The sequence below is a fragment of the Heterodontus francisci genome, chromosome 45 (assembly GCF_036365525.1).
Source record: "Heterodontus francisci isolate sHetFra1 chromosome 45, sHetFra1.hap1, whole genome shotgun sequence".
Classification (NCBI taxonomy): domain Eukaryota; kingdom Metazoa; phylum Chordata; class Chondrichthyes; order Heterodontiformes; family Heterodontidae; genus Heterodontus; species Heterodontus francisci.
This window is the reverse complement of record NC_090415.1, coordinates 8,457,784-8,482,903: the sequence shown is the minus strand read 5'-3', so window position 1 is coordinate 8,482,903 and position 25,120 is coordinate 8,457,784. Positions and strand designations below refer to the sequence as shown.

Below are 25,120 nucleotides of genomic sequence, written 5' to 3'. Positions count from 1 at the left end.
AAGACGAACTTGTAATCAGGGACAAACAGCAAATACAAGCCTAATGGAATTTTTTCCATTTATCTTAAGGTGGCTGAAATATAAGGGGAAGGACTTTATTCCTAAGTTGCATAACACGTGAGTCAGAACACATATATAGTACTATGTTCAGTTCTAGGCACCAGGTCTCAGGAAGAATATATTGGCGTTGTGGTCTTAGGTGGGAAGCTTACTTAGGAGGGTATTGCAGCATAGTTTAATCAGAATGAGACCGAGACGTAGAGGGTTAAATAAGAATGATATATTGCATAATCATTACGTTTATTCCATTGGGTATGAGGTATTGAGTAGTGATCTAATTGAGGCATTTCAACTGTTAAAATAATTCGATAGAGTGGATATGGAGAATCCCTTGCTCCTGTTTAAGAATAAGAATGTCAAGAATAAGAGGAGATTACCTTAAGTTTAGAGATCAGTCATTCATTTGTGAAATAGAGAAGGACCTTTGCACATAAATGCAGTAAATATTTCGGATTTCCGGAATCCGCAATATATGCTAAATGTGAATAAACATTTGGAAATCACTTCTCAAAGCCTGTTGATGCATTCGAGAGTCAGACATCTTGATTAGTTGTGATATAAGGGCATCAAGGGATTTGCAGCAAATGTCGGTAAATGGGTTTGAGGTGAAGATGTGCCAGGAGATAATTACATGGTAGAGCAAGCCCCAGGGACTGAAACACCGACTGTTATAGCAGCATTTAGTAAGTGCACAAAACGCATGAAAGCATTTCTCAAGCTTCTCCTTTCAAAAGCAATTGTTGTCGAAAGAACCAATTGTTTAATTTGTCTGTGTATTGTATTGTACTTTAAGAACAAGAGGATAACTAAGGAAAGGGTAGGGTCTATTAGAGATGTACAAGGGAACACATGCGTGCAGAACGTGAGGGCAAGGTTGAATGCATTTTCTGTCTCCGTCTTCACAAAGCAGAGGGTTGATGTAGACATTGTAGTTAAAGAGGAGGAGTGTGAACAATTAGATACGATAATCATAATGAGAGAGGAATTACTAGAGGGCCTGGCATCCTTGAAAGTGGATAAAGCGCCAGGCGAACATTCTACAATTGCTTAAAAAGGGTGCGAGGGATAGGCCATATAATTATAGGCCGGTCAGTCCGACTTCGGTGATGGGTAAGTTGTTAGAATCTATTCTGAGGGACAGGATGAACTGCCACTTAGTAAAGCACGGATCAATCAGGGATAGTCAGCATGGATTTGTTAAGGGAAGGTCATGGCTTACTAACTAAATTGAGTTTGTTGATGAAGTAACAAGAAGGATTGACAAGGGTAGTGCATTGCAAGTGGTCTACATGGATTTAGTAAGGCATTTAACCAGGTCCCACATGGCATACTGGTCAGTCAAATGAAAGCTAAAGGGGTACAGGGGAATGTGGAAGATTGGATCTAGAATTGGCTCAGGGACAGGAAACAAAGGGGAGTAATCGATGGATATTTTTGTAAATGGAAATCAGTTTCCAGTGGCGTTCCACAGGGCTGGGTCCCTTGCTGTTTGTGGTATATATTAATGTTTTGGACTTAAATTTGGGAGGAATGATCGGGAAGTTTGCTGATGACATAAAGATTGGACGTGTAGTTGTTAGTGAAGAGGATAGCTGTAGACTCCATAAAGATATCACTGGATTGTTTGAATAGGTGGAAAAGTGGCAAATGGAATTCAATCCAGATAAGTGTGAGGTTATGCATTTAGGGAGGGCAAATAAAGTGAGGAAATACACAATACATGGGAGGATATTGAGAGGGGTAGAAGAAGTGGGAGATCTTAGAGTGTACGTCCACAGCTCCCTGAAGGTAGCAGATAGAGTGGTGAAGAAGGCAGACGGAATGTTTTCTTTATTGGCTGAGGTATAGAATTCAAAAGCAGACATGTAATGCTGGAACTGTATAAAACGCTGGTTAGGCCACAGTTGGAGTATTGCATACAGTTCTGGTCACCACATTACAGAAAGGGCTTAATTGCTCTGGGAAGAGTATAGAGGAGATTTACAAGAATGTTGCCAGAGCTTGAAAGTTACAGCTATGAGGAAAGATTGGATAGGCTAGGGATGGTTTCCTTAGAACAGAGGAGGTTCAGGGGTGACGTAATTGAGGTGTACAGAATTATAAGGGGCCTAGATAGAATAGATAGGAAAGAACTGATTTCCATAGTGGAGAGATCAATTACAAGGGGGCGTAGATTTAAGGTGATTGGTAAAAGGATTAAAGGGGACACGAAATTGTTTGCTTCTTTTTCTATACATTAACAACAAGAGTACTGGACCACAAATGATGAATATATCGTTTCATCCCTCAAAGCGTTTTGTAACTATTCATAAGTCATATTAATAAGACATGTGAAAATTGAATGTTGAATGAACTCATGGGCCAGGAATGAAGGACCCAGATGGATGCTTGCTGACAACGAAACTTACGAATGCAACTTAATTAATTTATATTCATAAAAGCAAATAAATATTTGAATCTCCTTCCTATTTATTGCCAAATAAATGGGTAACTACCTCTTTTAGTGCTCGCCACACAGGATGCCAAAATGATGATGATCAGAAATAGAAAGCCCGCAGATCCCAGAAGAATGATCAGTGTCATATCAAACCCATCTGAAACAGAACCACAGGAACAAGCCCTAGGATATTATGCAAATTCAAACAGGTCTTGCCAAGTCATCAAAACAATGGATACAAGCTGGCACACGGATGGCAGCACAGACAGGTATGTCCACGATACCCATTGCAGACTTTTGGGGGTTAAACCCAAATCATGAGACAAAAATAATTTACAGTCTGTTGATTTGCTTTGTTTTTTTGCAAATAGATATAGTTTAATATTTTTTACGTAATTATTTCAAGTAGATTAATAGTTGCAACGAATTGTGAATGCAATAGCAAACAATGTTAATATTCCTCCTTAATTATTATTTTATAATATACTAAAATCATGATTCGTAAATAAGCTGGAAAAGTCTTTAAAAAAGCAATATTGTTTGTAAATAGTTCCTTAGTTCACATGCATAACGAGTGGTAGGATGTCAACAATCTCTTTACCTGACACCAGTCGCTGACGGTTACTTGTATCTGAGCCTATCCGTCGCCCATCAAGCACTACTTCATATCGACATGTATAATATGCTGTGCTCATGTTTGAACGAGGAACAGTGATACTGATTGTGGCGGAATATTGTCCCTTTGTTACTTCAACTCTCTGAAGCAGGCTTTGAGAATTTCTGTAGAAAAAGAATTCCTTGATAGGATATGCATTCGGTGCCGTACAGTTAACAGTGATATTTTGTTCATTCTCGTTATCGGGATCTTGTGTTTCCAGCAAAACCTTTGGTTTTAAAGGTCGGTCTATAAAAAAAAGTGGAAAACGTAATATTAAATAACATCAATGAATGTACAAACTCCTGTTAAAGGTGGGGAAAACTGTGAAAAGAGCCATTATCCATGTTGTCACTTTTTCCACTCCAGTTCCTCTCCTGATTCGGTTTGCTTCATTTGGCGTATATTGCTCGCCGGGATTTAGTGGTGGCACAGTGGTTAGCACCGCAAACTCACAGCTCCAGCGACCCGGGTTCAATTCTGGGTACTGTCTGTGTGAAGTTTATAAGTTCTCCCTGTGTCTGCGTGGGTTTCTTCCAGGTGATCCGGTTTCTTCCCACATGCCAAAGACTTGCTGATTGATTGGTTAATTTGTCATTATAACAAAAAATTGCCCCTAGTATAGGTAGGTTGCAGGGAAATATGGTGACACGTGGGGATGTGGTAGGAATATGGGATTAGTATAAATGGGTGGTTAGTGGTCGGCACAGACTCGGTGGGCCCAAGGGCCTGTTTCAGTGCTGTATCTCTAAACTAAACTAAAAGTAATTGATTACGAGAGGAAAAAAAATGGAAAGATGCAAACTCAGGTCGACCTTGGGTCAATGATAGAGGTAGGTGCAACTTCAAAAGGGAAGAAGGACAAAGGATTCGTATCTACAATTAATTATTATTTTGAGAAATGCATTGCTAAATGTTGGGTAATAAAGGAGAACATGTTATGCTTGTAGTAAAAAATAACAATTTCCGATTAATTTGTAATGTATTTCTTAAAAATCGATTCAAAACGATATTGGAAACGAAATCTGATAAGGCAAACAAGAAATTGTGTGATGTTTAGAACAAACCGCCTTTAAGAACAACAAACAACAAAATCTACCCACCTATGACAGTCAAGATTACCGGATCACTTCGCTCAGAATCTATCTGTCGGCCTGAGGCCAGCATCTTCTGGATGCATCGGTAATGCACTTGCCCCAAATGCATTACGTCAGTGAGGTTGAACATCACTGGATATTTTCCCTTCATGATTATGGGTGCTGTCACTGGAAATGAGTTGCTCTCTTCATACAGATGAAGTGCATTATTCGAATCTTGAGGCGGGGCTTTGCAAGTCAATAACAACAGTTCTCCCCTTATCACTGTTGTAAAATTCTGATTTAGGAAAATCTCCGGTTTTGTGGGTCGATCTGAAGTGGAATGCAAGTTTCGATTTGCATTAATAGACATAGTTATAATAGTACATCTCATCCACTAAGAGTTATGCAAACTACCGAATCACTTTTTTTTTAAGAGAGACGAAATATATTTTGGATATTAATTTAATTGAAAACAATCCCATTTTCCAATGCGAGTAGATTTGAGGTTATCCACTTTGGATTTGAGAAGTAAAACTTTTTTTTGTTGTTGGTGGAAGTCGAGAAACTGTAGAGAAGCAAGGAGATTTGGATGTTCAGTCAATGCACTGAAAGCTAGTGGACAGGTACGAAAGGAATCAACAAGAATAATTGATGTTGGTATTTATTGCAAGGTCGTTGGAATCCAAAGAATAGGAACATATTATTCCTTCATAAAAAACCTTGGTGAGACTCTACTGGGAGTACTGCCTTCTTCTGGGTACTGACCTTCAGGAAGCTGATAAAGGAATTAAACATTGGCCTTGGAGGAGGTACGGCACCGAAGCTTCAGAATGTTTTCACTTTAATTCTTCTATAGGATGTGGTCGTGGCTGGCAAGTCCAGCATTTGTTGCCCATTCCTCATTGCCCTTGAACTAAGTCGCTTGCATGGCCATTTCACAGGACACTTAAGAGCCAACCATATTTTTTCTCAAATCCAAAGCGGATAACCCCAATCTTGCTCGCATTGAAAAATAAGATTGACTTGAATTAAATTAATATCCAAAATTTATGTTGCCTCTCTTAAAAATGTGATTGCGCAGCAGAACAGGCTCGATGAGTTGAATGGTCTATTTATTTCCTTGCATTCTTGTCTTGAATGGCCTTACAACCACATGCTATTTTCACAACATACTATTTTCTGTTTTACAAAGAACCTAGATTTTTTTCACATTCAGACTCAGTCTATTGTGAGCTCGGAGATCGGAAGTTATTCTCTATATCCCTGCGTTAGTCTATTCATATACTCAATGCCTGTCGAATAAACCGGTTTTATGATAAATTACATGCTGTGTTCGCTGGGTTTCAAATATCTATGGAGAGATTTAGAGAGACACTGCTCCACCTAGCCACGTTGTTGAGGCAGAAGCTATTATAAAGGTTTATTTGAAAGATAAAATGATAAAACATGTTGGCGAGTGAAATTTGACATTGATGGGGACGTAAAACTGGCGGGATCCTTTTTTCCGACTGTTGTAAACACATGGAGTATCCAGTTCTACTGAAGTTAACGCAATTGAATGTCGGGCAGTCGTATAACGGGAGATCAGTTTTATATAGCTTGTTTTCATGATTCTAGATCATACTCAATTACAAAACCAGATCTGAATTAGATACAGCAGGCAGGCATTTAGTGTAAACGCTATTTTCAGAAAACACCTCATTGTAATTCCTGAAGAATAAAAGTTATTGTGTGTAAAGAAGGCGTGGTTTCCGTTTTTTTTCACGGAGCCATTGTAATAGTGTAGAAGGTCAAGAAGGGATGTAGTCGAATCTAGTTTAAAAGTGGACAGTGAACTTAGCTGCAGCTAATTTCATGGTGAACTAATTAGCTTTGTAACTGCAGGGGAAACATTTAGGTGTGGGATTCTGGAAAAAAGGGACACGGAGCTGTCTCACAAGGCACTTTAGTTTTAAACGCTATTTCTTTTCATTTGGTGCATATACATCACATTGTTTTTCTGCCTCCTAATGTGCACCAACTCTCATCTAACCACATTAAGTTTTAAGTGATGCGTACGTCCAATCTACCGATCTGTGAAAATGCATGTATGTTTGCTCAAAGCCGTGTTTACGGTTAACCACGCAATATACGATATGGGTTATCAATCATTTGGATATTGTGTTGTCACATTCGCATTCTGAGGAGCCATAAATCTGTAAATTGACATCTGGTTAACCACTAAGGAGACCTGAAGAACAAGTATTTCCCCCTTTCAGCCGACAATGGAGCCATGATGAATGGTAGCTCACCCACTTCAGAATCAACAAGCTGTGAACTCAAGCCCCATTGGAGGGACTCGAACAATCCAATGCATTGTGAGCACTACATTGTCACATGAGGCGTCAAACTGAGGCCAAGGCAACATTCACCTTCAAGTGCACTGAGCACAGCATGACACTATTGGAGAAAAAACAGTGTAAGTTGTCTTCTCCAATGTAAGTACCTCATCCAACACATTATCATGACATCCCCATCTTGTTGTCCGCAAATCAGCTACCGATTTTCCTACATTACAAAAGTGACTAAACTTCAGTCTGGTACTTAATTGATACCAAAGCGCTGACGTACTTCCTGAGATCGTGAGACGCAAAATATGAAATTGCAAGGCTTTCTGTTTCCTTCTCTTTCTTTCTCTCGGGCCGTATTTCTCTCTGTGTTTCGGTCTTTATTCCTTGATATCTGACTGGTTACATGAATCGCCAGCTCACAGTTGTTTGTCTCTGATTGATTTTAACACAAAATCTGACAGAATTAAACAAGAAAATTATTGGACTTACCGATTACAGGAACTTTCACTGTTGTCCCGTTTTCGGAGTCTATGAACCGCCCTGATATCTCTGTTTGATAGGCACACCAGTACTGTTCCGACACATGGGCTGCAATGTGGAAACTGACAAAATTGTACCCGGTGTTACCATTCTTCTGATCCACCAAATGGCCATTGCTGACTTTGTACAAAGAAAACGTGCTGGATGAGTGCTGAAAGTCAGCCGCACAGGTAATGGAGACATTTTCCCCTCTCAGAAATATATTTACGGACTCGTTTAGCCTGATTTCCGGCTTTGGTGGACGCTCTGCATAAAGACGAAGAAACGATCTGGCAATGAGATGAATTCTCCTTGACAACATTTAGTTGAAATTGTTAACTATTTACTGGTCAATTCTTATTTTACATTAAACAGAAACACTATTAGTCTCCAGTTGGAACCAGAATGGATTGCCGACAGGCTTCAAGACAGAAATCAGAGAGTGGGCGTAAAGGTCAGTTATTCAGAGTGAAAGAAGGCGGGAAGTGGTGTTCCACAGGGATCAGTGCTGGAACCACTTCTGTTCAAAGTTTACATCAACGATTTGGAGTTTAGAACCAAAAACACAACCTATAAATTTTTAATGACACCAAATTGGAGCGAATAGTCAGTACTGAGGAGAACTGCAACAAATTACAGGAGGACGTTAACAAACTTGCAGAATGGGCAAATGATTTGCAAATGACGTTCCACACAAATATATGTGAGGTAGTAAATTTTGGAAGGAAGGAAAGGGACTTCACTATGATTTGGAAGGTCCAAGTGTAGATGATGTAGAGGAACAAAGGGATCCCGAAGTAAAACTATCCGATTATTTTGTATTGTATTTTTTTAATAAGAATATCGATTCTAATCGATGCTGGAAACGAAATATGATAAGGCAAACAAGTTGTGTTATGTTAGAACAAACCGCCTTTAAGAACAATGAACAATAACATTAGCCCACCTACTACAGTCAGGATTACAGGATCACTTTGCTCAGAATCAATCTGTCGGCCGGAGACCACCGTCTTCTGGATGCATCGGTAAAGCACTTCCCCCAAATTCATTATGTTTGTGAGATTCAACGTTACTGGTTGCTTTCCCTGCACGATTATGCGTGTTGTGACTGGAATTGTGTTGATCACCTCGTACAGATAAAATGCATTGTTCGAATCTTGAAGCGGGTCTTTGCAAGTCAATAACAATAGTTCTCCCCTTATAACTGTTGTAAAATTCTGATTCAATGAAATTTTCGGTTTTGTGGGACGACCTGAAATGGAATGAGAGTTTCAATTTGCATTAATAGGCATGATAATAGTCATAATAATTAAGAGTTATGATAATCGATCTCGTCCCCTCAGTGATTTGGAAGCCACTGAATCGGGTTTTTTTTTTAAAGAGAAAACAGTATATTTTGAATAGTAATTTAATTCAATTCAAGCCTATGTTTCAATGAGGCTATATTTCAGACCAACCATTTTGCATTTGCGAAAAACAAAACGGTTTTTTCTTTCCTAGAGGAACACTAGGAATTGTGGAGGAGCAAAGAGATTCAGGCAGTCCACTAAAAGCTAGTCCTTTGGCCTTGAAGGAGGTACAGCGCAGATCCATCAGAATAATGTCAGGGCTTAAAGGGGTAATTTATGAACAGAATTTGCATAATCTTGACTTGTAGTGCATTGAATTTAGAAAATTATATATTTATTAATATATTCAGTTGTAAAGGTACAAAGGTAATTTTCACAAAGGTAAACTATTTCTTCTACTTAGATTTCTAGAATAATATTAAATCATCTTAAAATTAAGCTATGCCATTCAGGAGTGAGATCATGCAAAACGTTTCAACACATGGGAGCAGGAAACATGGAACTCGCACCCCTCAAGCTTTGTAGATACTGGGGGACAACTGAAACATTCAAGACTGGGATTGATAGATTTTGTCTATGTAATTATGTTATGGGATGTGAAAATAGGGCGGATAAACCTTCTTGACTTTCAGATCAAGCATGATCTGAGTGGAGGAACAGGCTCCATGGGTTGAATGGCCAAATTCCGTTCGTACCTTGCGGACTTGAATGCCCTTGCAACTATTGGTTCCTTTTACAACATACTAATTTTACTTCACAAAGAACCTAGGGTTTTCATATGCAAATTCCGTCTATTGTGAACTAAGAGGTCTGATGTTATTTTCTATATTGATGCTTTAGTCTATTCATATACTCATTGCTTGTTAACTAAACCAGATTTATGATAAATTACATCCTGGGTTTCCCACACCTATGAAGACAGATGGAGAGAAATACTGCTCCACTGTTGAGGCCGAAACTATTATCAAGGTTTATTTTTAAACTCGATAAAACATATGGCAGATGAAACGTGACATGGATGGGGACCTAATGCAGGCAGGATCCTGCTTGCACACCACAGTACGATATGCCTGGTCTCAGGTTCTATCGAAGTTAACAAAATTGTATATTGGGAAGGTGTATAATAGGAGACTGATGTTGTATTGCTTCCTTTGTTGTTTCTAGGGCATATCCAGTTACAAACTTTGATTTGAATTAGATACAGTGAGCAGTGATTTGATATAAATGCTGTTTCCAAAAAATCAACTCACTATATCTCCTCAAGAATAAAAGTTTTTATTTGAGTATATCCGTGACTCCTCAGATTCTAAAGCAGTCTGCGTAGAAATGCAGCAAGACCTGGACAATATCCAGGCTTGGGCTGATAAGTGGCAAGTAACATTCACGTCACACAAGTGCCAGGCAATGATCATCTCCAACAAGAGAGAATCTAATCATCTCCCCTTGACATTCAATGACATTACCAACGCTGAATCCCCCACTATCAACATCCTAGGAGCTACCATTGACCAGAAACTGAACTGGAGTAGTCATATAAATACCGTGGCTACAAGAGCAGTTCAGAGGCTAGGAATCCACCGGCGAGCAACTCATCTCCTGACTCCCCAAATCCTGTCCGTTATCTACAAGGCAGAAGTCAGGAGTGTGATGGAATACTCTTCAGTTGTCTGGATGGGTGCAGCCTCCAACAACACTCAAGAAGCTCGACCACATCCAGGACAAAGCAGCCCGTTTGATTGGCACACCATCCACAAACAGTCACTCCCTCCACCACCGACGCACAGTGGCTGCAGTGCGTACCATCTACAAGATGCACTGCAGCAACTCACCAAGGCTCCTTAGACAGCACCTTCCAAACCCGCCACCTCTACCAACTAGAAGGACAAGGGCAGCAAATGCATGGGAACACCACCACCTACAAATTCCCCTCCAAGTCACACACCATCCTGACTTGGAACTATATCACTGTTCCTTCACTGACGCTGGGTCAAAATCCTGGAACACTCTTCCTAACAGCACTGTGGGTATACCTACCTCACATGGACTGCAGTGGTTCAAGAAGGCAGGTCACCTTCTCAAGGGCAATTAAGGATGGGCAATAATTGCTGGCCTAGCCACCGACGCCCACGTCCCATGAATGAATAAAAAAAAGAAGGCATTTCCGTATTGTAACGTCAGCCATTGAAATTGTGTAGAGGAGCAAGAACGGATGACGTAGAACCTAGCTCAAAAGAGGATCGTCATTTTAATTTTCTGGTGGACGCATGAGATTTGGAACTGGAGGGGAGGAATTTAGGAATAGAGGTTCTGGAAAAAAAAGAGTTGTGGAACTAAAACACAGTCACATGGGTAACTATCTTTCAAACATTATTTCTTCTCATTTGGCGGAAACATCAAATTGTTTTCCTCCCTCCTAAAGTGGACCACCTCTCATTGGTCCATATTAAATTTTAGCCGTGATCCATACTTTCAATCTACCGACCTGTCTAAATGCAGTTTAGTTCACTCAACGTCATGTTCACAGTTAATCACCCGACATATCACGTGACCTGTAAAACATCTGGATACTTTGCTGACACTTGAGGCTTACACCATTCCCATTTTGAGGAACCAGAATATGAAAGTTAAATTTTAATGACGATTAGGAGAACTGAAGAAAGAGCCCTGGATGAATGGTATTCAGTCGTTTTTGAGTGAGAAGGTTGTGGGGTCAAGACTATAAAGAGTTGAGCCCAAAATCTTGTACAGCAATTCAATGCACAGTTGATGGAGTACTACATTGTCACGTGAGGCGTACAACTAAAGCCATGATAACATTCACTTTCCAGTGCACGAGGCACCCCGTGACACTATTGGAGGAAGGAGAGGGGAATTATACCCGTTGTATTCTCCGATGTATATCCTTTAGCTAGCATATCATCAGACAGTTATCATCTTGTTTTACGCAAATCAGCTACCTGTTCCCTTGCATTCCAAAAGTGACTACATTTCAGTTAAATACTTAATTGATCGTAATGTGCGTCCATGCTTTCTGAGCTCATGAGAAGCCAAATATATAATTGCAAGTCTTCTGGCTTTATGTTTACTTCTCTTTCTTTCTTTTTGAATGTCTTTCTTTCTATGTTTCTGTCTTGATTCCTTATTATCTGACTTGTTATTGAATTCTATGCCAACAGTTATTTGTCTATGCTTAGTGATTGATTTTGAACACAAAATCTGACAATATTAACCAAGAATATTAGTGGATTACCGATTACAGGAACGTGCACTGTTGTACTGTTTTCAGAGTCTACGAAACACCCTGATATCTCCGTTTGATAGGCGCACCAGTAATATTCCGACACATTGGCTACAAGGTCGAAACTGACAAAATTGTAACCAGTTTTACTGTTCCTCTGATCAGCCGAATCGCCATTGCTAACTTTGTACAGAGAAAACCTGCTGGATGAATTCTGAATGTCAGCCGCACAGATGATGGTGACGTTTTCCCCTTTCAGAAATATATTTGCAGACTGATTTAGCCTGATTTCCGGTTTTTGTGGACGGTTTGCTTAAAGATGAAAAAAAAAGATGCAACATTAAGATAAATTCTCTTTGGCAACATGTCATTGAAATTTCTCATAGTTCACTCGGTCAATTTTTATTTCATCGTAAACAGGAACACTTTCAGTCTCCAATCGGAACCAGAATGGGTTGCCAGCTGTCTTCAAGGCACAACTCAGAGTCAGCATAAAGGCTAGTTATTCAGAGTGAAAGAAGGCAGGAAGTAGTGTTCCACAAGGATCAGTGCTGGGAAAACTCCTGCTCACAATTTACATGGACGATTGGGACTTTGCAATCAAACACACAATGTCACAATTTCCGGAATACACCAAATTGGGGTTAATAGTCAATACTGAGGAGAACTGCAAAGCATTACAGGATAACAGTTATGAACTTGTAGAATGGACAAATAATTTGCAAATAATGTTCAGCACAAATAAGTGTGAAGTTCTAGATTTTGGTAGGAAGAATAGGGATTTCACTTATTAACTGGAAAGTTCAAGTCTAGGTGGGCTAGAGGAACAAAGAAAGCTGAGAGGTGACCAAATAGATGTCTTTAAAATTATGAAAGGTTTGCTAAAATGGATATAGAGAGAATGTTCCTTCTTATGGAGAAGAACATAACTACAGGCCATCAATATAAGATAGCAACCAAGAAATCCAACAGGAAATTCAGAAGAAAATGCTTTAGCCAAAGACGAGTGAGAGACGGCCAGTTTCATAGCTTGACTGTGGGAAGCTGGTGGGAGAGGGTGGGGAAGGGGGGAATGATGCAATTCTTGAAATAAATGTATGCCTTTGGATAGAAAGTACCCAACTACTTATGCACACAAGCCCCACAAGTTGATTAAACGTAGTATTGTCACTTACCAATTACAGTTATATTTATTCTGTCACTGTGCTCTGATTCCGACCAGTTTCCTGATAGCAATATTACACACAGGCAGCTGTAGGATTCTGAATCTGTTGGTGCAATTTCATAGGTTGCGGTATGGTGAAGATCATCACTATGAACGGATTTCTTTCCCACTTCTTCGCCATTTCGATGCAAGTGCAGCCAACTGCATGAATACTTAGAACTTACTTGACACTTGATCTCGGCACGTTCTCCTTTGACAAAGACTGGGTGGTGGTCCATCAACGAGATTGACGGTGTCTTTGGGCGATCTGGGGGAAAAAGTAGAGGCGAAATACCTTGCAGAAATTAATTGAGGCAGCAATTGTAATTTGTTGCCTGTGAGCAGGTCCAATCTTGCATTCTTAGCCCATCTTTTATAGATTGTGATCCCGGAAAAGGCAACATGGATAAATTTGTGGAAGAGTTGCATTTCTCGCAAAAGCTATACAGAAGACGGGAGGATAGCAAATGTTGTCCCCTTGTTCAAGAAGGGGGAGTAGAGACAGCCCTGGTAATAATAGACCTGTGAGGCTTACTTTGGTTGTGGGTAAAATGTTGGAAAAGGTTATAAGAGACAGGATTTATAATCATCTTGAAAAGAATAAGTTCATTAGCGATAGTCAGCACGGTTTTGTGAAGGGTAGGTCGTGCCTCACAAACCTTATTGAGTTTTTCGAGAAGGTGATCAAACAGGTGGATGAGGGTAACGCAGTGGATGTGGTGTATATGGATTTCAGTAAGGCGTTTGATAAGGTTCCCCACGGTAGGCTATTTCAGAAAATACGGAAGTATGGGGTTGAAGGTGATTTAGAGCTTTGGATCAGAAATTGGCTAGCTGAAAGAAGACAGAGGATGGTGGATGATGGCAAATGTTCATCCTGGAGTTTAGTTACTAGTGGTGTACCGCAAGGATCTGTTTTGGGGCCACTGCTGTTTGTCATTTTTATAAATGACCTGGAGGAGGTTGTAGAAGGGTGGGTTAGTAAATTTGCGGATGACACTAAGGCCAGTGGAGTTGTGGATAGTGCCGAAGGATGTTGTAGGGTACAGAGGGACATAGATAGGCTGCAGAGCTGGGCTGAGAGATGGCAAATGGAGTTTAATGCGGAAAAGTGTGAAGTGATTCACTTTGGAAGGAGTAACAGGAATGCAGAGTACTGGGCTAATGGGAAGATTCTTGGTAGTGTAGATGAGCAGAGAGATCTTGGTGTCCAGGTACATAAATCCCTGAAAGTTGCTACCCAGGTTAATAGGGCTGATAAGAAGGCATATGGTGTGTTAGCTTTTATTAGTAGGGGATCGAGTTTCGGAGCCACGAGGTCATGCTGCAGCTGTACAAAACTCTGGTGCGACCGCACCTGGAGTATTGCGTGCAGTTCTGGTCACCGCATTATAGGAAGGATGTGGAAGCTTTGAAAAGGGTGCAGAGGAGATTTACTACGATGTTGCCTGGTATGGAGGGAAAGTCTTACGAGGAAAGGCTAAGGGACTTGAGGTTGTTTTCGTTGGAGAGAAGGAGGAGGAGAGGTGACTTAATAGAGACATATAAGATAATCAGAGGGTTAGATAGGGTGGATAGTGAGAGTCTTTTTCCTCGGATGGTGATGGCAAACACGAGGGGACATAGCTTTAAGTTGAGGGGTGATAGATATAGGACAGATGTTAGAGGTAGTTTCTTTACTCAGCGAGTAGTAGGGGTGTGGAACGCCCTGCCTGCAACAGTAGTAGACTCGCCAACTTTAAGGGCATTTAAGTGGTCATTGGATAGACATATGGATGAAAATGGAATAGTGTAGGTCAGATGGTTTCACAGGTCGGCGCAACATCGAGGGCCGAAGGGCCTGTACTGCGCTGCAATGTTCTAATTGTCATGTTCTAATTCTAAGATGTAAATATATGGGAACCTCAAAACATTACCTTTTTATCGTGACATTGGAAACAAAATGTGTAACAGGACGACAGTTACAGTGAGCGGGTGTAAAGAAAGTTGTTGGACAGCGATTACTAATGTCTGACAACATTATGTTTTCATGGGAACTCAATAATATTCTTAAATTGCTTGTGCCCGCAAACGCATACACCCACACACAAATTGACACACACATCCCCACACCCGTACACCGACATCCACATCAACACACACATACACAGGCAAACACATTCCAACAGACAAACTCACACACACACGCACACGCACACACAGATAGAGAGAGAGAGATTTTGAGTGTGTGTGCAAACCGTGGAGAAATATACAAAGGCACGACTCAATGCATCACTGTGGGGTTTCTATTTGTGAGTAATTTTGATATTGTATTGTTAGCACATCTCGGGAATAAAGGGTTTCACCATTGCAAGTTGTTTACCCAGGAAAGGGAGAAGGGAAATGTTTGTAGAAAAGTTACACTAGTTAAAAAGGCATGCAAATGCAAACATGTGGGAGCCACAGAACATTAATTGACGACAGTGTACTTGGAAGTAACAAGTGTAATTGAAAGCCAAGTAATCCGATCCCGTTTAAGCAAGTTTATTCAACAGAGATTATTGATGTCTGAAAGCAATATGCTCCCATGAGTACTGAATGATAATGTTATAACTTGTGTTTCTGGCAGGTATGCAATCCCACCAACATACACACAAATACATACCAGCACATGCAAAACATGCACACACCTACCAACACCAGTGAAGTAGTTGACGCTTCTTCAAAAAACGTCTTTAAAGCTAAGGTAGATATCTTTTTGAACAATAAAGGAATTAAGGGATACGGTGGGAGCACAGGTAAGTGGATCTGAGTCCACGAAAAGATCAGCCATAATCTTATTGAATGGCGGAGCAGGCCCGAGGGGCCGGATGGCCTACTCCTGCTCCTAGTTCTTATGATCTTATGAACACATAAAGTAAACAATGCAGCATACACACGCCGACTGCAATGCACACACAAATACAAACACATGCAGACATATCAGCACACGCAGTTGTACACAAACACCAACATGGACACAGCTACCAAATGTCGCACATATCAAAGCAATCTAAAGACATTTCAAAACAGACACAAACAGAAACATGCAAAACACACGCACAGGTCAGAAAGCATACATACAGGCACATAAACAGAAACGGAGATTTTGAGTACATGTTCGTAAATCTGTCAGGGAAAATGATTCCCTCATTTTTGTCGCTTTTGTTATAAAATTAAGATTGTGGGAAATGACGTGTTTTCCCCGATATTCATAGCACTTCTATTAGGCATTTTGCAATTAACATTAGGCTAGTATTCTGAAAACACCTCTGTACTTCACCAACAAAGTGAATAAAGCGTTTCTTTTTTTCCAATATTGGTCACACAGAAACTTTCAGAACATTCTACCAACTAGAAGGACTGGTTAATTCAGATGTAGCATTGTGCAATGAGAAAGAGTTAATTAATAATCGGTTAGTGAAGGTGTCTCTGGGAAGTGAGGTTATAAGATTCGCTGGAAAGAATCTATAAACCGCCAAGTATCTGTAGTTTGAGAACCTCCGAGCTCAGAATCCAACAATTTCTGGGCAATTTGTTTTTATGCTTTTCCACACTGTGCAAACTATTTCAACTGTTCACTTACCTATAACAGTAATGTTCACCGGATCACTGTATGAAGAGGGTTTCCAATTGTTAGAACCAGCAGAGTAGCGGCAAGTGTAATATTCAGTTTTGTTCACTTGAATGATGAAAGCGACAGTGCATTGTGTGCCGATGGTTCGAACCTTCGCATGATATTTTACTGCATTGCTTTTGTACAGGGAAAACCAAGTTTGTGAACACGCAGAAGTAGTGGTGCAGGTAATGGTCACATTTTCTCCTTTAACAATTCCATCCAGCCATGGCTTCATGGCGATTTCTGGCTTACTTTGACCTTCGGGAATATAAGAAGATTGTATGTAAGGAAACCATGCTAATAAGTTCATATATTCCATCTGAAATTTCTACACAAATTTCTAGTCCGACTTAAAAACATGTTTAACTCCTTTGACAAATGGATACAATGCCAGAAACCACTTATGTATTGCTGCTAATCTCTCCATGACTCCACTGTGTTGTTCAGTCTAATTGGTCAGTCACGTAACAAAAGATGCTGGAATATTGTGATCGCACCAATGCCCTGTATAACTGAAGCACAAACTCCCTACTTTTATATTCAGTTCTGCTAACGATAAATGATAACATTCTATTTGCTTCCCTAATTACGTGCTCTACCTGCATACTAATCTTTTGCAATTCATGCACGAGGACACCCAGATCCCTCTGCATCTCAGAGCTCTGCCAATCGCTCACCATTTAGATAATTTGCTTCTTTTTTATTCTTCCTGCAAACTGGACAATTTCACACTTTCCCACATTATACTCCATTGGCCAGGTCTTTGCCCACTCACTTAACCTATCTATATCTCTTTGTAGCCTCCTTATGTCCTCGTCACAAGTTACCTTCCTACCTAACTTTGTGTCGCCAGCAAATTTAGCAACCATACCTTTGGTCTCTTCATCTAAGTAAATTATACAAATTTTAAAAAGTTGAAGCCCCAGCACAAATCCCTGTGGCACACCAATCGTTACACCTTTCCATTCACAAAATGACCCATTTATGCCTACTCTCTGTTTCCTGTTAGCTAACCATCTTCTATCAATGCCAATATGTTACCCCCTACACCATGAACTTTTATTTTCTGCAATAACAGCAAGGTCGTACAGTTTGTGTGCGGATCCATATTTTCTCACCACTGATCTAGCACTCGAATACTACATTATTATTATTATCATCATAATAATCATCATGATCGCAACCATCTGTTGCTTTGCACAAGGAAACTAGGCGGCAATACAGCAAATCACTATCCTGGATTTGGAAACGAATGTCCTGTGAAATTACACCGCCTAGTTCAACAGTTCATTTACTGACCTTTTGAAAGAACAAGGGAATTTCCAATGAGCAACACTGAAAGAAAGAAATGGTTTCAATAATCTTAATAATAGTAATAATCAAACAATAACTGTGACATTTTCCTTGTGAATAAAAATAAATACACTCAAATTGTTAATAAAAATAATAATAAAGAACAAAATATGGCATTACCAACAAGCAAAATGATAATTCAAATTAGGACAAGTGAATTAGCATCATGGAGGTCAATTGACGCAATTGTCTGAGAAATGGGCAGACACATTCACAGTGCACAAAATTGTCTGTTTGCTGTAAAAAAAAATCATGATTCACACATTTATTGGAATGGTATGTTGTCTTACTTACTAAAAAAAGTGAAGTACTTCATCCAATTCATCTTCAGCAAAAATATCTATTGAAAAACAGTGAAAAAGATTCAGAAACAGAGACCTTAGAGTTCCCATTCAAACATTTTGAAGGTGGTAGGGCAAGTTGATGAGGCTGTGAGATAAACATAGAGGATAATTGGTTTTATAAGTAGAGGCATAGAGTAGAAAAACAATATGATATATTTTCTAAAGCACTGCCTGAGTCTCAGCTGGGGTACTGCAACGAACCTGGGGCCACACACTTTAGGAAGGATGCCATAGACTTGGAGACGCTGTCGATGAGATTTCCTACATATGTACTAGGAATGCGGGACATCAGCAACCTGTGGAGACTGAAGAAGGGGCTGTTGTCCTCCCAGAGCAGAGGAAGTTAAAGGGAGATTTAACAGAGTTGTTCACAATTTTGAAGGATCTTGATGGAATGGATGAGGAGATTATTTTTTTTCCCACTGGCTGGAGGATCAATAACTAAAGGACACCGATTTAACATTAATGGTAGAGGAAAAAGGGAGAACATAAGATTTTTATTTTTTGACGCGGGGAGTAGTTATGATCTGGGATGCCGTGCCTGCACCTTTTGCAGCCTCAGAAGGTTCCTAAGCGCTTTGGAGCCACTGAGTTTATTTTAAGATTAATTACTGTTGTCACGTAAGAACTTGCAGAAGCTAATTAGCGAACAAAGAGTTTATACAATCATGAATTAGGTAAATGACCAATTAATTACTGTGCCTGGAAGGAGAAAATTGAACCTGGCCCCGAGGGGATATCGAGTCATGGATTATTCATATGCATCTGAGCAGAGGAATGGGCCTCGGACATCTCATGCAAACGTACAACACTTCTTCATTACTAGATTATTGCCTCAACCTTCAACAAGCATGTACAATTGTCTCAACTCCTCGACTGGTTAAAGCAAGAGCATGACATCGGCGGGAATTATCCTATCTGGAGGGCACAGTTTATCTCTATCAGTACAGCAGTGATTAATATAAGAGTTGGCAGGTCATGTTACAGTTGTATAGGACTTTGGTTCGGCCACATTTGGAATACTGCGTGCAGTTCTGGTCGCCACATTACCAAAAGGATGTGGATGCTTTGGAGAGGGTGCAGAGGAGGTTCGCCAGGATGTTGCCTGGTATGGAGGGCGCTAGCTATGAAGAGAGGTTGAGCAGATTAGGATTATTTGCATTGGAAAGACGGAGGTTGAGGGGGGACCTGATTGAGGTGTACAAAATCATGAGAGGTATAGACAGGGTGGATAGCAAGAAGATTTTTCCCAGAGTGGGGGATTCAATTACAAGGGGAAACGAGTTCAAAGTGAAAGGGGAAAAGTGTTGGGGGGATATGCGTGGATAGTTCTTTACACAGAGGGTGGTGGGTGCCTGGAATGCATTGCCAGCGGAGGTGGTAGACGCGGGCACGATAGCGTCTTTTAAGATGTATCTAGACAGATACATGAATGGGCAGAAAGTAAAGAGATACAGACCCTTAGAAAATAGGCGACAGGTTTAGATAGAGGATTTGGATCGGCGTAGGCTTGGAGGGCCAAAGGGCCTGTCCCTGTGCTGCAATTTTCTTTGTTCTTTGTTCTTTAGTACGAATTAAGATCTCCAATATTACTTGCTCCCAGAGATGTAAACGAGCAATAAGCTCCACTATTTAACTGGAGTCCTACAATACCCTCTCCCATTACTGCCTGGCACTGGTGAGCTAAGACAGTTCTTGATATTCCGGTGCCATCTCCAAACCACACCAATGATGCCTGTAGTTGGGAAGTGATCCGATTGAGAAGCTAATAAAAGGCAACCATTTGCTTCCAAAGTTGCCTTCTGGAAAGTTATCAATTGAAAGAGGGCATAAGTGAGAATATCTGGTGCCTTCCATTTTCCGAATGATACCGAGTACCACAAACAAACAGCAGGTCAAGCAGCATCTGTGGAGAGAATAACAGAGTTAACGTTTCATCAGAAAGGTCACACAGACCTAAAACGTTAACTTTGTTTTTCTCTCCACAGATGCTTTCCTGGCTGGCTGAGCTTTTTTCCAGCATTTTCTGTTGAGTTTCAGATTTCTAGCATCCACAGTATTTTGCTTTTGTGTTAGCATAAAGAACATATTACCTGTTTTTAAACTGGGAAATTAAAAACAGACATCTAACAAACAGCATAACGCCTTTCGAAATATAAGTAATGGAGTTTCAGTGGAAAACTCCTATGAGTTGAGCAAGGCTTATAGGGCTGAATATCAAAGCTCAAGTGACAATATAGCCTTATTAATCAGAATGGCACTGACAAGAACGGGATACATGAAACACAATTGATCATGACAAAAGAAATAAAATAATGTCTTTCACAACCATATGTTTCCTCACAGTGTTTTACAGCCAAAGCAGAATTTTGAAGTTTTACTGCTGTTTCCTGTCCTATTGTAGGAAAAATGGCAGCCAAAATGTGCATGACAAGTTCTCATAAACAGTAATGTGATAATGACAAAAAATCTGCTTCATTATGTTGACTGAGCGATAAATATTAGCCAGGACACGGAGGAGAATTACCTTGCACTTCGGCCAACTTCAGATACATAGTGGGTGAGTAAAGCATATGGGATCTTGAGATTCATTAATAGAGGCATTGAGTACAAAAGTAGGGAGAATAAGCTGAAACTTTACAAAGCTCTGCTTCGTTCGCACCTGGACCATCCACTTCTGGTCACCACAGTGCAGGAAGGATGGAATTGTCCTTGAGAGGATTCAGAGGAGATTTACCAGAATGGTTCCAGTGATGGGCGATTTTAGCTACAACGTTAGGTTGGAAAAGCTGTGGTTGTTCTCCTCAGAACAAAGGAGATTGAGGGAAGATTTAATAGAAGTGTACTAGATTATGACAGGCTTAAATAAGTTGTGGGAGGAAAAGCTGTTCCCATTAACCAATGGTACAAGGACGAGTGGACACAGGTTAAAGGCTTTGGAGACGCGATGCAGGAAGAACATGTTGAAGAACTGTTTTTCACAGCGGGTGGTAATGACCTGGAACTCGCCGCCCACAAGGGTGGTGGAAGCAGAGACAATCAATGAATTTGAAAGGACATTGGACGGCTACTTGAAGGAAATAGACTTACAGGGCTCTGGAAATCGAGCAGGCGAATGCAACTGACTGGATCGCTCCGTGGAGAGCTGGCATGGACTCGATGGGCCCAATGGCCGCCTTCTGTACCGTAAATGACTCTAGGATATGGAGTTCCGGTAAAATAATAACAGATTAATACTAACAAACTTGTCAATATGGATATGAATACCAAGAAAACTATTGACAATATTTCCCCCACGATAAAAATGTAATCCATTATTATGGTTATATTACGGTTATATATAATCACACTATTAGTCTACATCTGCTTCAGGAAATGATTAACACATCAAGTATTTCAGATCTTAGCACAGCTTCCCTTTTATGCAACTCAATAATTTACTCACTCGGCTTTGTCCGACTGCAAGTCTTCCTTTCACTGACTGTTTGGTGCAACGCTTCAGCTGCACATGTTAACAAAGAACATGCAGATGAAGCCCTCAATGAACAGGAAATGTGCAGTCACTTGAGGTTGACTGAAATAGAAACCTACGTGCCAAGGAACGGTAGCTTCAGCACATCTGCACAGGGGGCCATTTGGTTTTATTATGTCAGATGTCGTTAATGTAATCGACGGGATATGGAGTTTTAACTGTAAATTTAAGCAACAGTGAAATTTAGCAGCTTAATCAGGACAGAACGGACTTGCATATTAAGTATGATCATATCATTTGTCTGCTCGAGTGTTGCTATGTATATATGTGTGCTTGTGTGTGTGTGTGTGTGTGTGTGTGTGTCTGTATATAGTGTCTTTGTGTGCATGTGTGTGTGTGAGAGTCCTAATTAGACATTGCACCTTGCCAGCTACACTACGCTATTTTTATATGGCGAAGAGTTAAGAAGTATTCCTTACCACATCTTAAGCACAGTCGCAAGGCCTATTCTTGTAAGTATCGTGATGTCGACCAGCACGTAGTAGAGGCCACTCTTTTGTTCTTGAAGGTTTCTATTTGTGAAACATGACAGGAGCTGAAGTGAGATGGCGGAGTCCAAATATACACTCTGCGTAGTTCAGTCAGTATTTCAGAGAATGTATCTTGGTATTGTAACTATTTCAATCTGCAAACGAAGAGATGTGGAACTGGGGAAGCATGGACACATGGGATATTACAGCACGGTGGAAGGTGATCGTCCTGCCATGACAGTGCTTGCTCTTGGAAAGAGCTGTCCAATTTAGTCCCATGTTGCACTTTTCACCCCATAACGCTTCACATTTGTGTACTTCAAGTGCGTGCCCATCTTCATTTTGACAGTTCCACTACCCTTCAGCGAGTTCGTTCTGGATCACAGAATCCAGAACTCTAATACACGTACCCATGTGGGTAGCCGAGACATCTCTGGGGGGCACACAGGATAAATTGTTTAATGACAGATCCTCTCGCTCTCCTTTTGCTCCCTCGATTCACCCGCTCTTTGAGAACTCACTTTGCATTCTTCCGCGCATGCGCCCTCCCCTTAATGTCACTCAGCCGGTGCTCTCCCTTCATTTGCATTGTTCTATAATATGGAACTCACTCTGCTGCGTTTCTGCCATCAGGACTCCATCGAAACCAAGCCACAATGTGGAGGTGAGCAACGCATGTTCCCGAAACTGCTTTTAATCTCAGTGAAGCGGACTGCAGAAACTTGTTTCCCTTTCACCCGAGAGGAGCCGGAAGTTGCTTACTTTTTTCTATTGTCTCGATTGCATGAAATTAGAAGCTGTGGATTCGCAGTCACGGCATAGATGGCGGTATGAGCAGTTGAATGAAAGAGACTTCCGGTATTGCAGGCATCATTTAATCGGATCTAAATCTTTTGGTAAGTGCAGTTGCCTCTTCCATTGTTAAGACAGTTCAAAATTGAAAGAAAGTCTTGCAAAAAGGAATATTATCGAGGTCCTTACTGACTAGACTTTGCAACATGTGGTGGAGGCAGGACACACACCTGCTGGAATATTTCTTGTGTTAATATGTTTCGTATTGAACACTAACTTTACCGGATACTTTCTCCTCCTTAATCGTGCCTTTTCCCCTATTTTTCATGGTGATAGTTCTTTCTCCTTCCGTGCTAGCTTCTGGGAGGAATTCAAGCTCTTTTTGTTTTGAAAGCAGGCATTATATTGAGAGAAGCTGGACATATTTCCATTAACTTCACAGGCTGACTGACCCGGTATCTTTGTAAAAGTGGTGATCTTTATTAAGTGCACACTGATCCCCATTTAAAACTAAAATACATAGCTCAACAAAGAAACACGGTGGCATTAACATGGGAAATGTTTTAGTCTAACATGCTCCGGCACCCCATTTAGAATGATGTCCTTTATTTTATATTGTTTCTCCTTGTTCTTCTTAAGAAGATGAGGCACTTCACACTTCTCTGCATTAAATTGTATAAAGTCATGTGTCTATGTCCTCTTGCAGTTTATCACTATCCTCCTCACCGTTCTCGATGGTTCCAAATATTGTTCCAACTGTAAATTTTGAAATTTTGCCCACCTCAACCCAAGTCTAGGTCACTAACATAGATGAAGAAAACCAGCGTTCCGAATAATGAACCCTGGAGAAACCCACCATATACGGTCCTCCAGTTTGAAAAATATACTTTCTTCACCGTTCTCTGTTTCCTGTCACTCAGCCAACTACGCATCCATGTTGCCACTGTTCATTTTATTCCATGGGCTTCAACTTCGCTGACAAACCTGGTATGTGGCACGTTATCAAACGCCTTTTTGTAAGTCCATGTACACCACATCACCTGTATTACCCTCATCAACCCTATCTGCTACCAAATCAAAAAACATAATCAAATTAGTTTAACGTAATTTATTCTTCTCAAATCCTTTCTGGTTCTACCTAACTTATCTACGTTTCTCCAAATGACTGTCCACTTTGTCCTGCATTGCCGTTTCTAAAGTTTTTCCATCACCGAGGTTAAAAGACTGGCCTGTAGTTGCTGGACTTATCCTTACAAACGTTTTTGAAGAAGAGTGTAACATTTGCAATTCTCCAGTCGTAAGACACAACACCTGCACCTAAGAAGACTTGGAAGATTATGGGCAGTGCCTCCACCTTTTTCACCCTTCTTTCCCACAATACATCATCGGATACAATAACCACTTCCGCTAAGTGTTCCCCAGCTGACATTAGATCCACTTGCCCCACATCATTTCCCAGAACCAGATCCAGCAATGCCTCCTTTCTCATTGGACAGGAAATGATCACACTTCAGAATCTGTTCCCCCTCTCTGCCCTTTATGCTATTGCAATACCAGATTACATTAGGATAATTAAAGTTCCCTATTACAACTAACGTTTGCAACTTTCCCTTCTATCTTGTGTTATGACCAAGGTGGGGTGAGCGCACTGTTTTCCAGTCCCACCTCTCCACAGGTCACAACATATGATTTTAAATGTTCCCACTTATCGGTACGGTTAACCATATACCCTATTTTCACAGAATAGAACACACTAACCAGGTTTCTTGAATGAAAACTAAAATTATCAGTTTATTATAAAACAGGTCTTAACCAGTAATGAACTAAAACATAAACACAGAGATTAACACTGTTGAAGTCCCAACATTGAATTCTTAAAAGTTCAATTTTTACCTTCGTCACTTCATACTCACACACATATACACAGGTTATCCGGGAAAAAGGGGATTTCTGGATCTAGTTCTGTTACAGGCAAAAAACACTTGGGTTGATTCCCTGCTCATTTTTTGAAGAAAACAGTAGATGAGATATGCTGTTCTAAGACTGGCATACAGTCTAACTTCTAAGTACATGTAGACAGGTCACTGGCGTCTTTTAGAACAGTTCTTTTCAGGTGGTGCT

At 40.5% G+C, this 25,120-nt stretch overlaps 1 protein-coding gene across 1 annotated transcript; it reads right to left on the bottom strand.

Annotated features, from left to right (window-relative positions):
* Window positions 1-239: 239 nt before the first annotated feature.
* LOC137356280 (carcinoembryonic antigen-related cell adhesion molecule 5-like) lies at window positions 240-22,951 on the bottom strand. The gene is made up of 13 exons (XM_068022151.1): window positions 22,157-22,951; window positions 21,296-21,401; window positions 18,156-18,201; window positions 17,808-17,843; window positions 16,476-16,766; window positions 12,843-13,139; window positions 11,680-11,979; window positions 8,027-8,332; window positions 7,051-7,347; window positions 4,256-4,561; window positions 3,099-3,401; window positions 2,556-2,654; window positions 240-397 (listed from the first exon to the last, which is right to left on the bottom strand). The coding sequence occupies exons 3-13, from the start codon at window positions 18,184-18,186 to the stop codon at window positions 240-242; spliced, it is 2,424 nt and encodes an 807-aa protein (XP_067878252.1). The 5' UTR covers window positions 18,187-18,201; window positions 21,296-21,401; window positions 22,157-22,951.
* Between the last annotated feature and the right edge of the window lie 2,169 nt (window positions 22,952-25,120).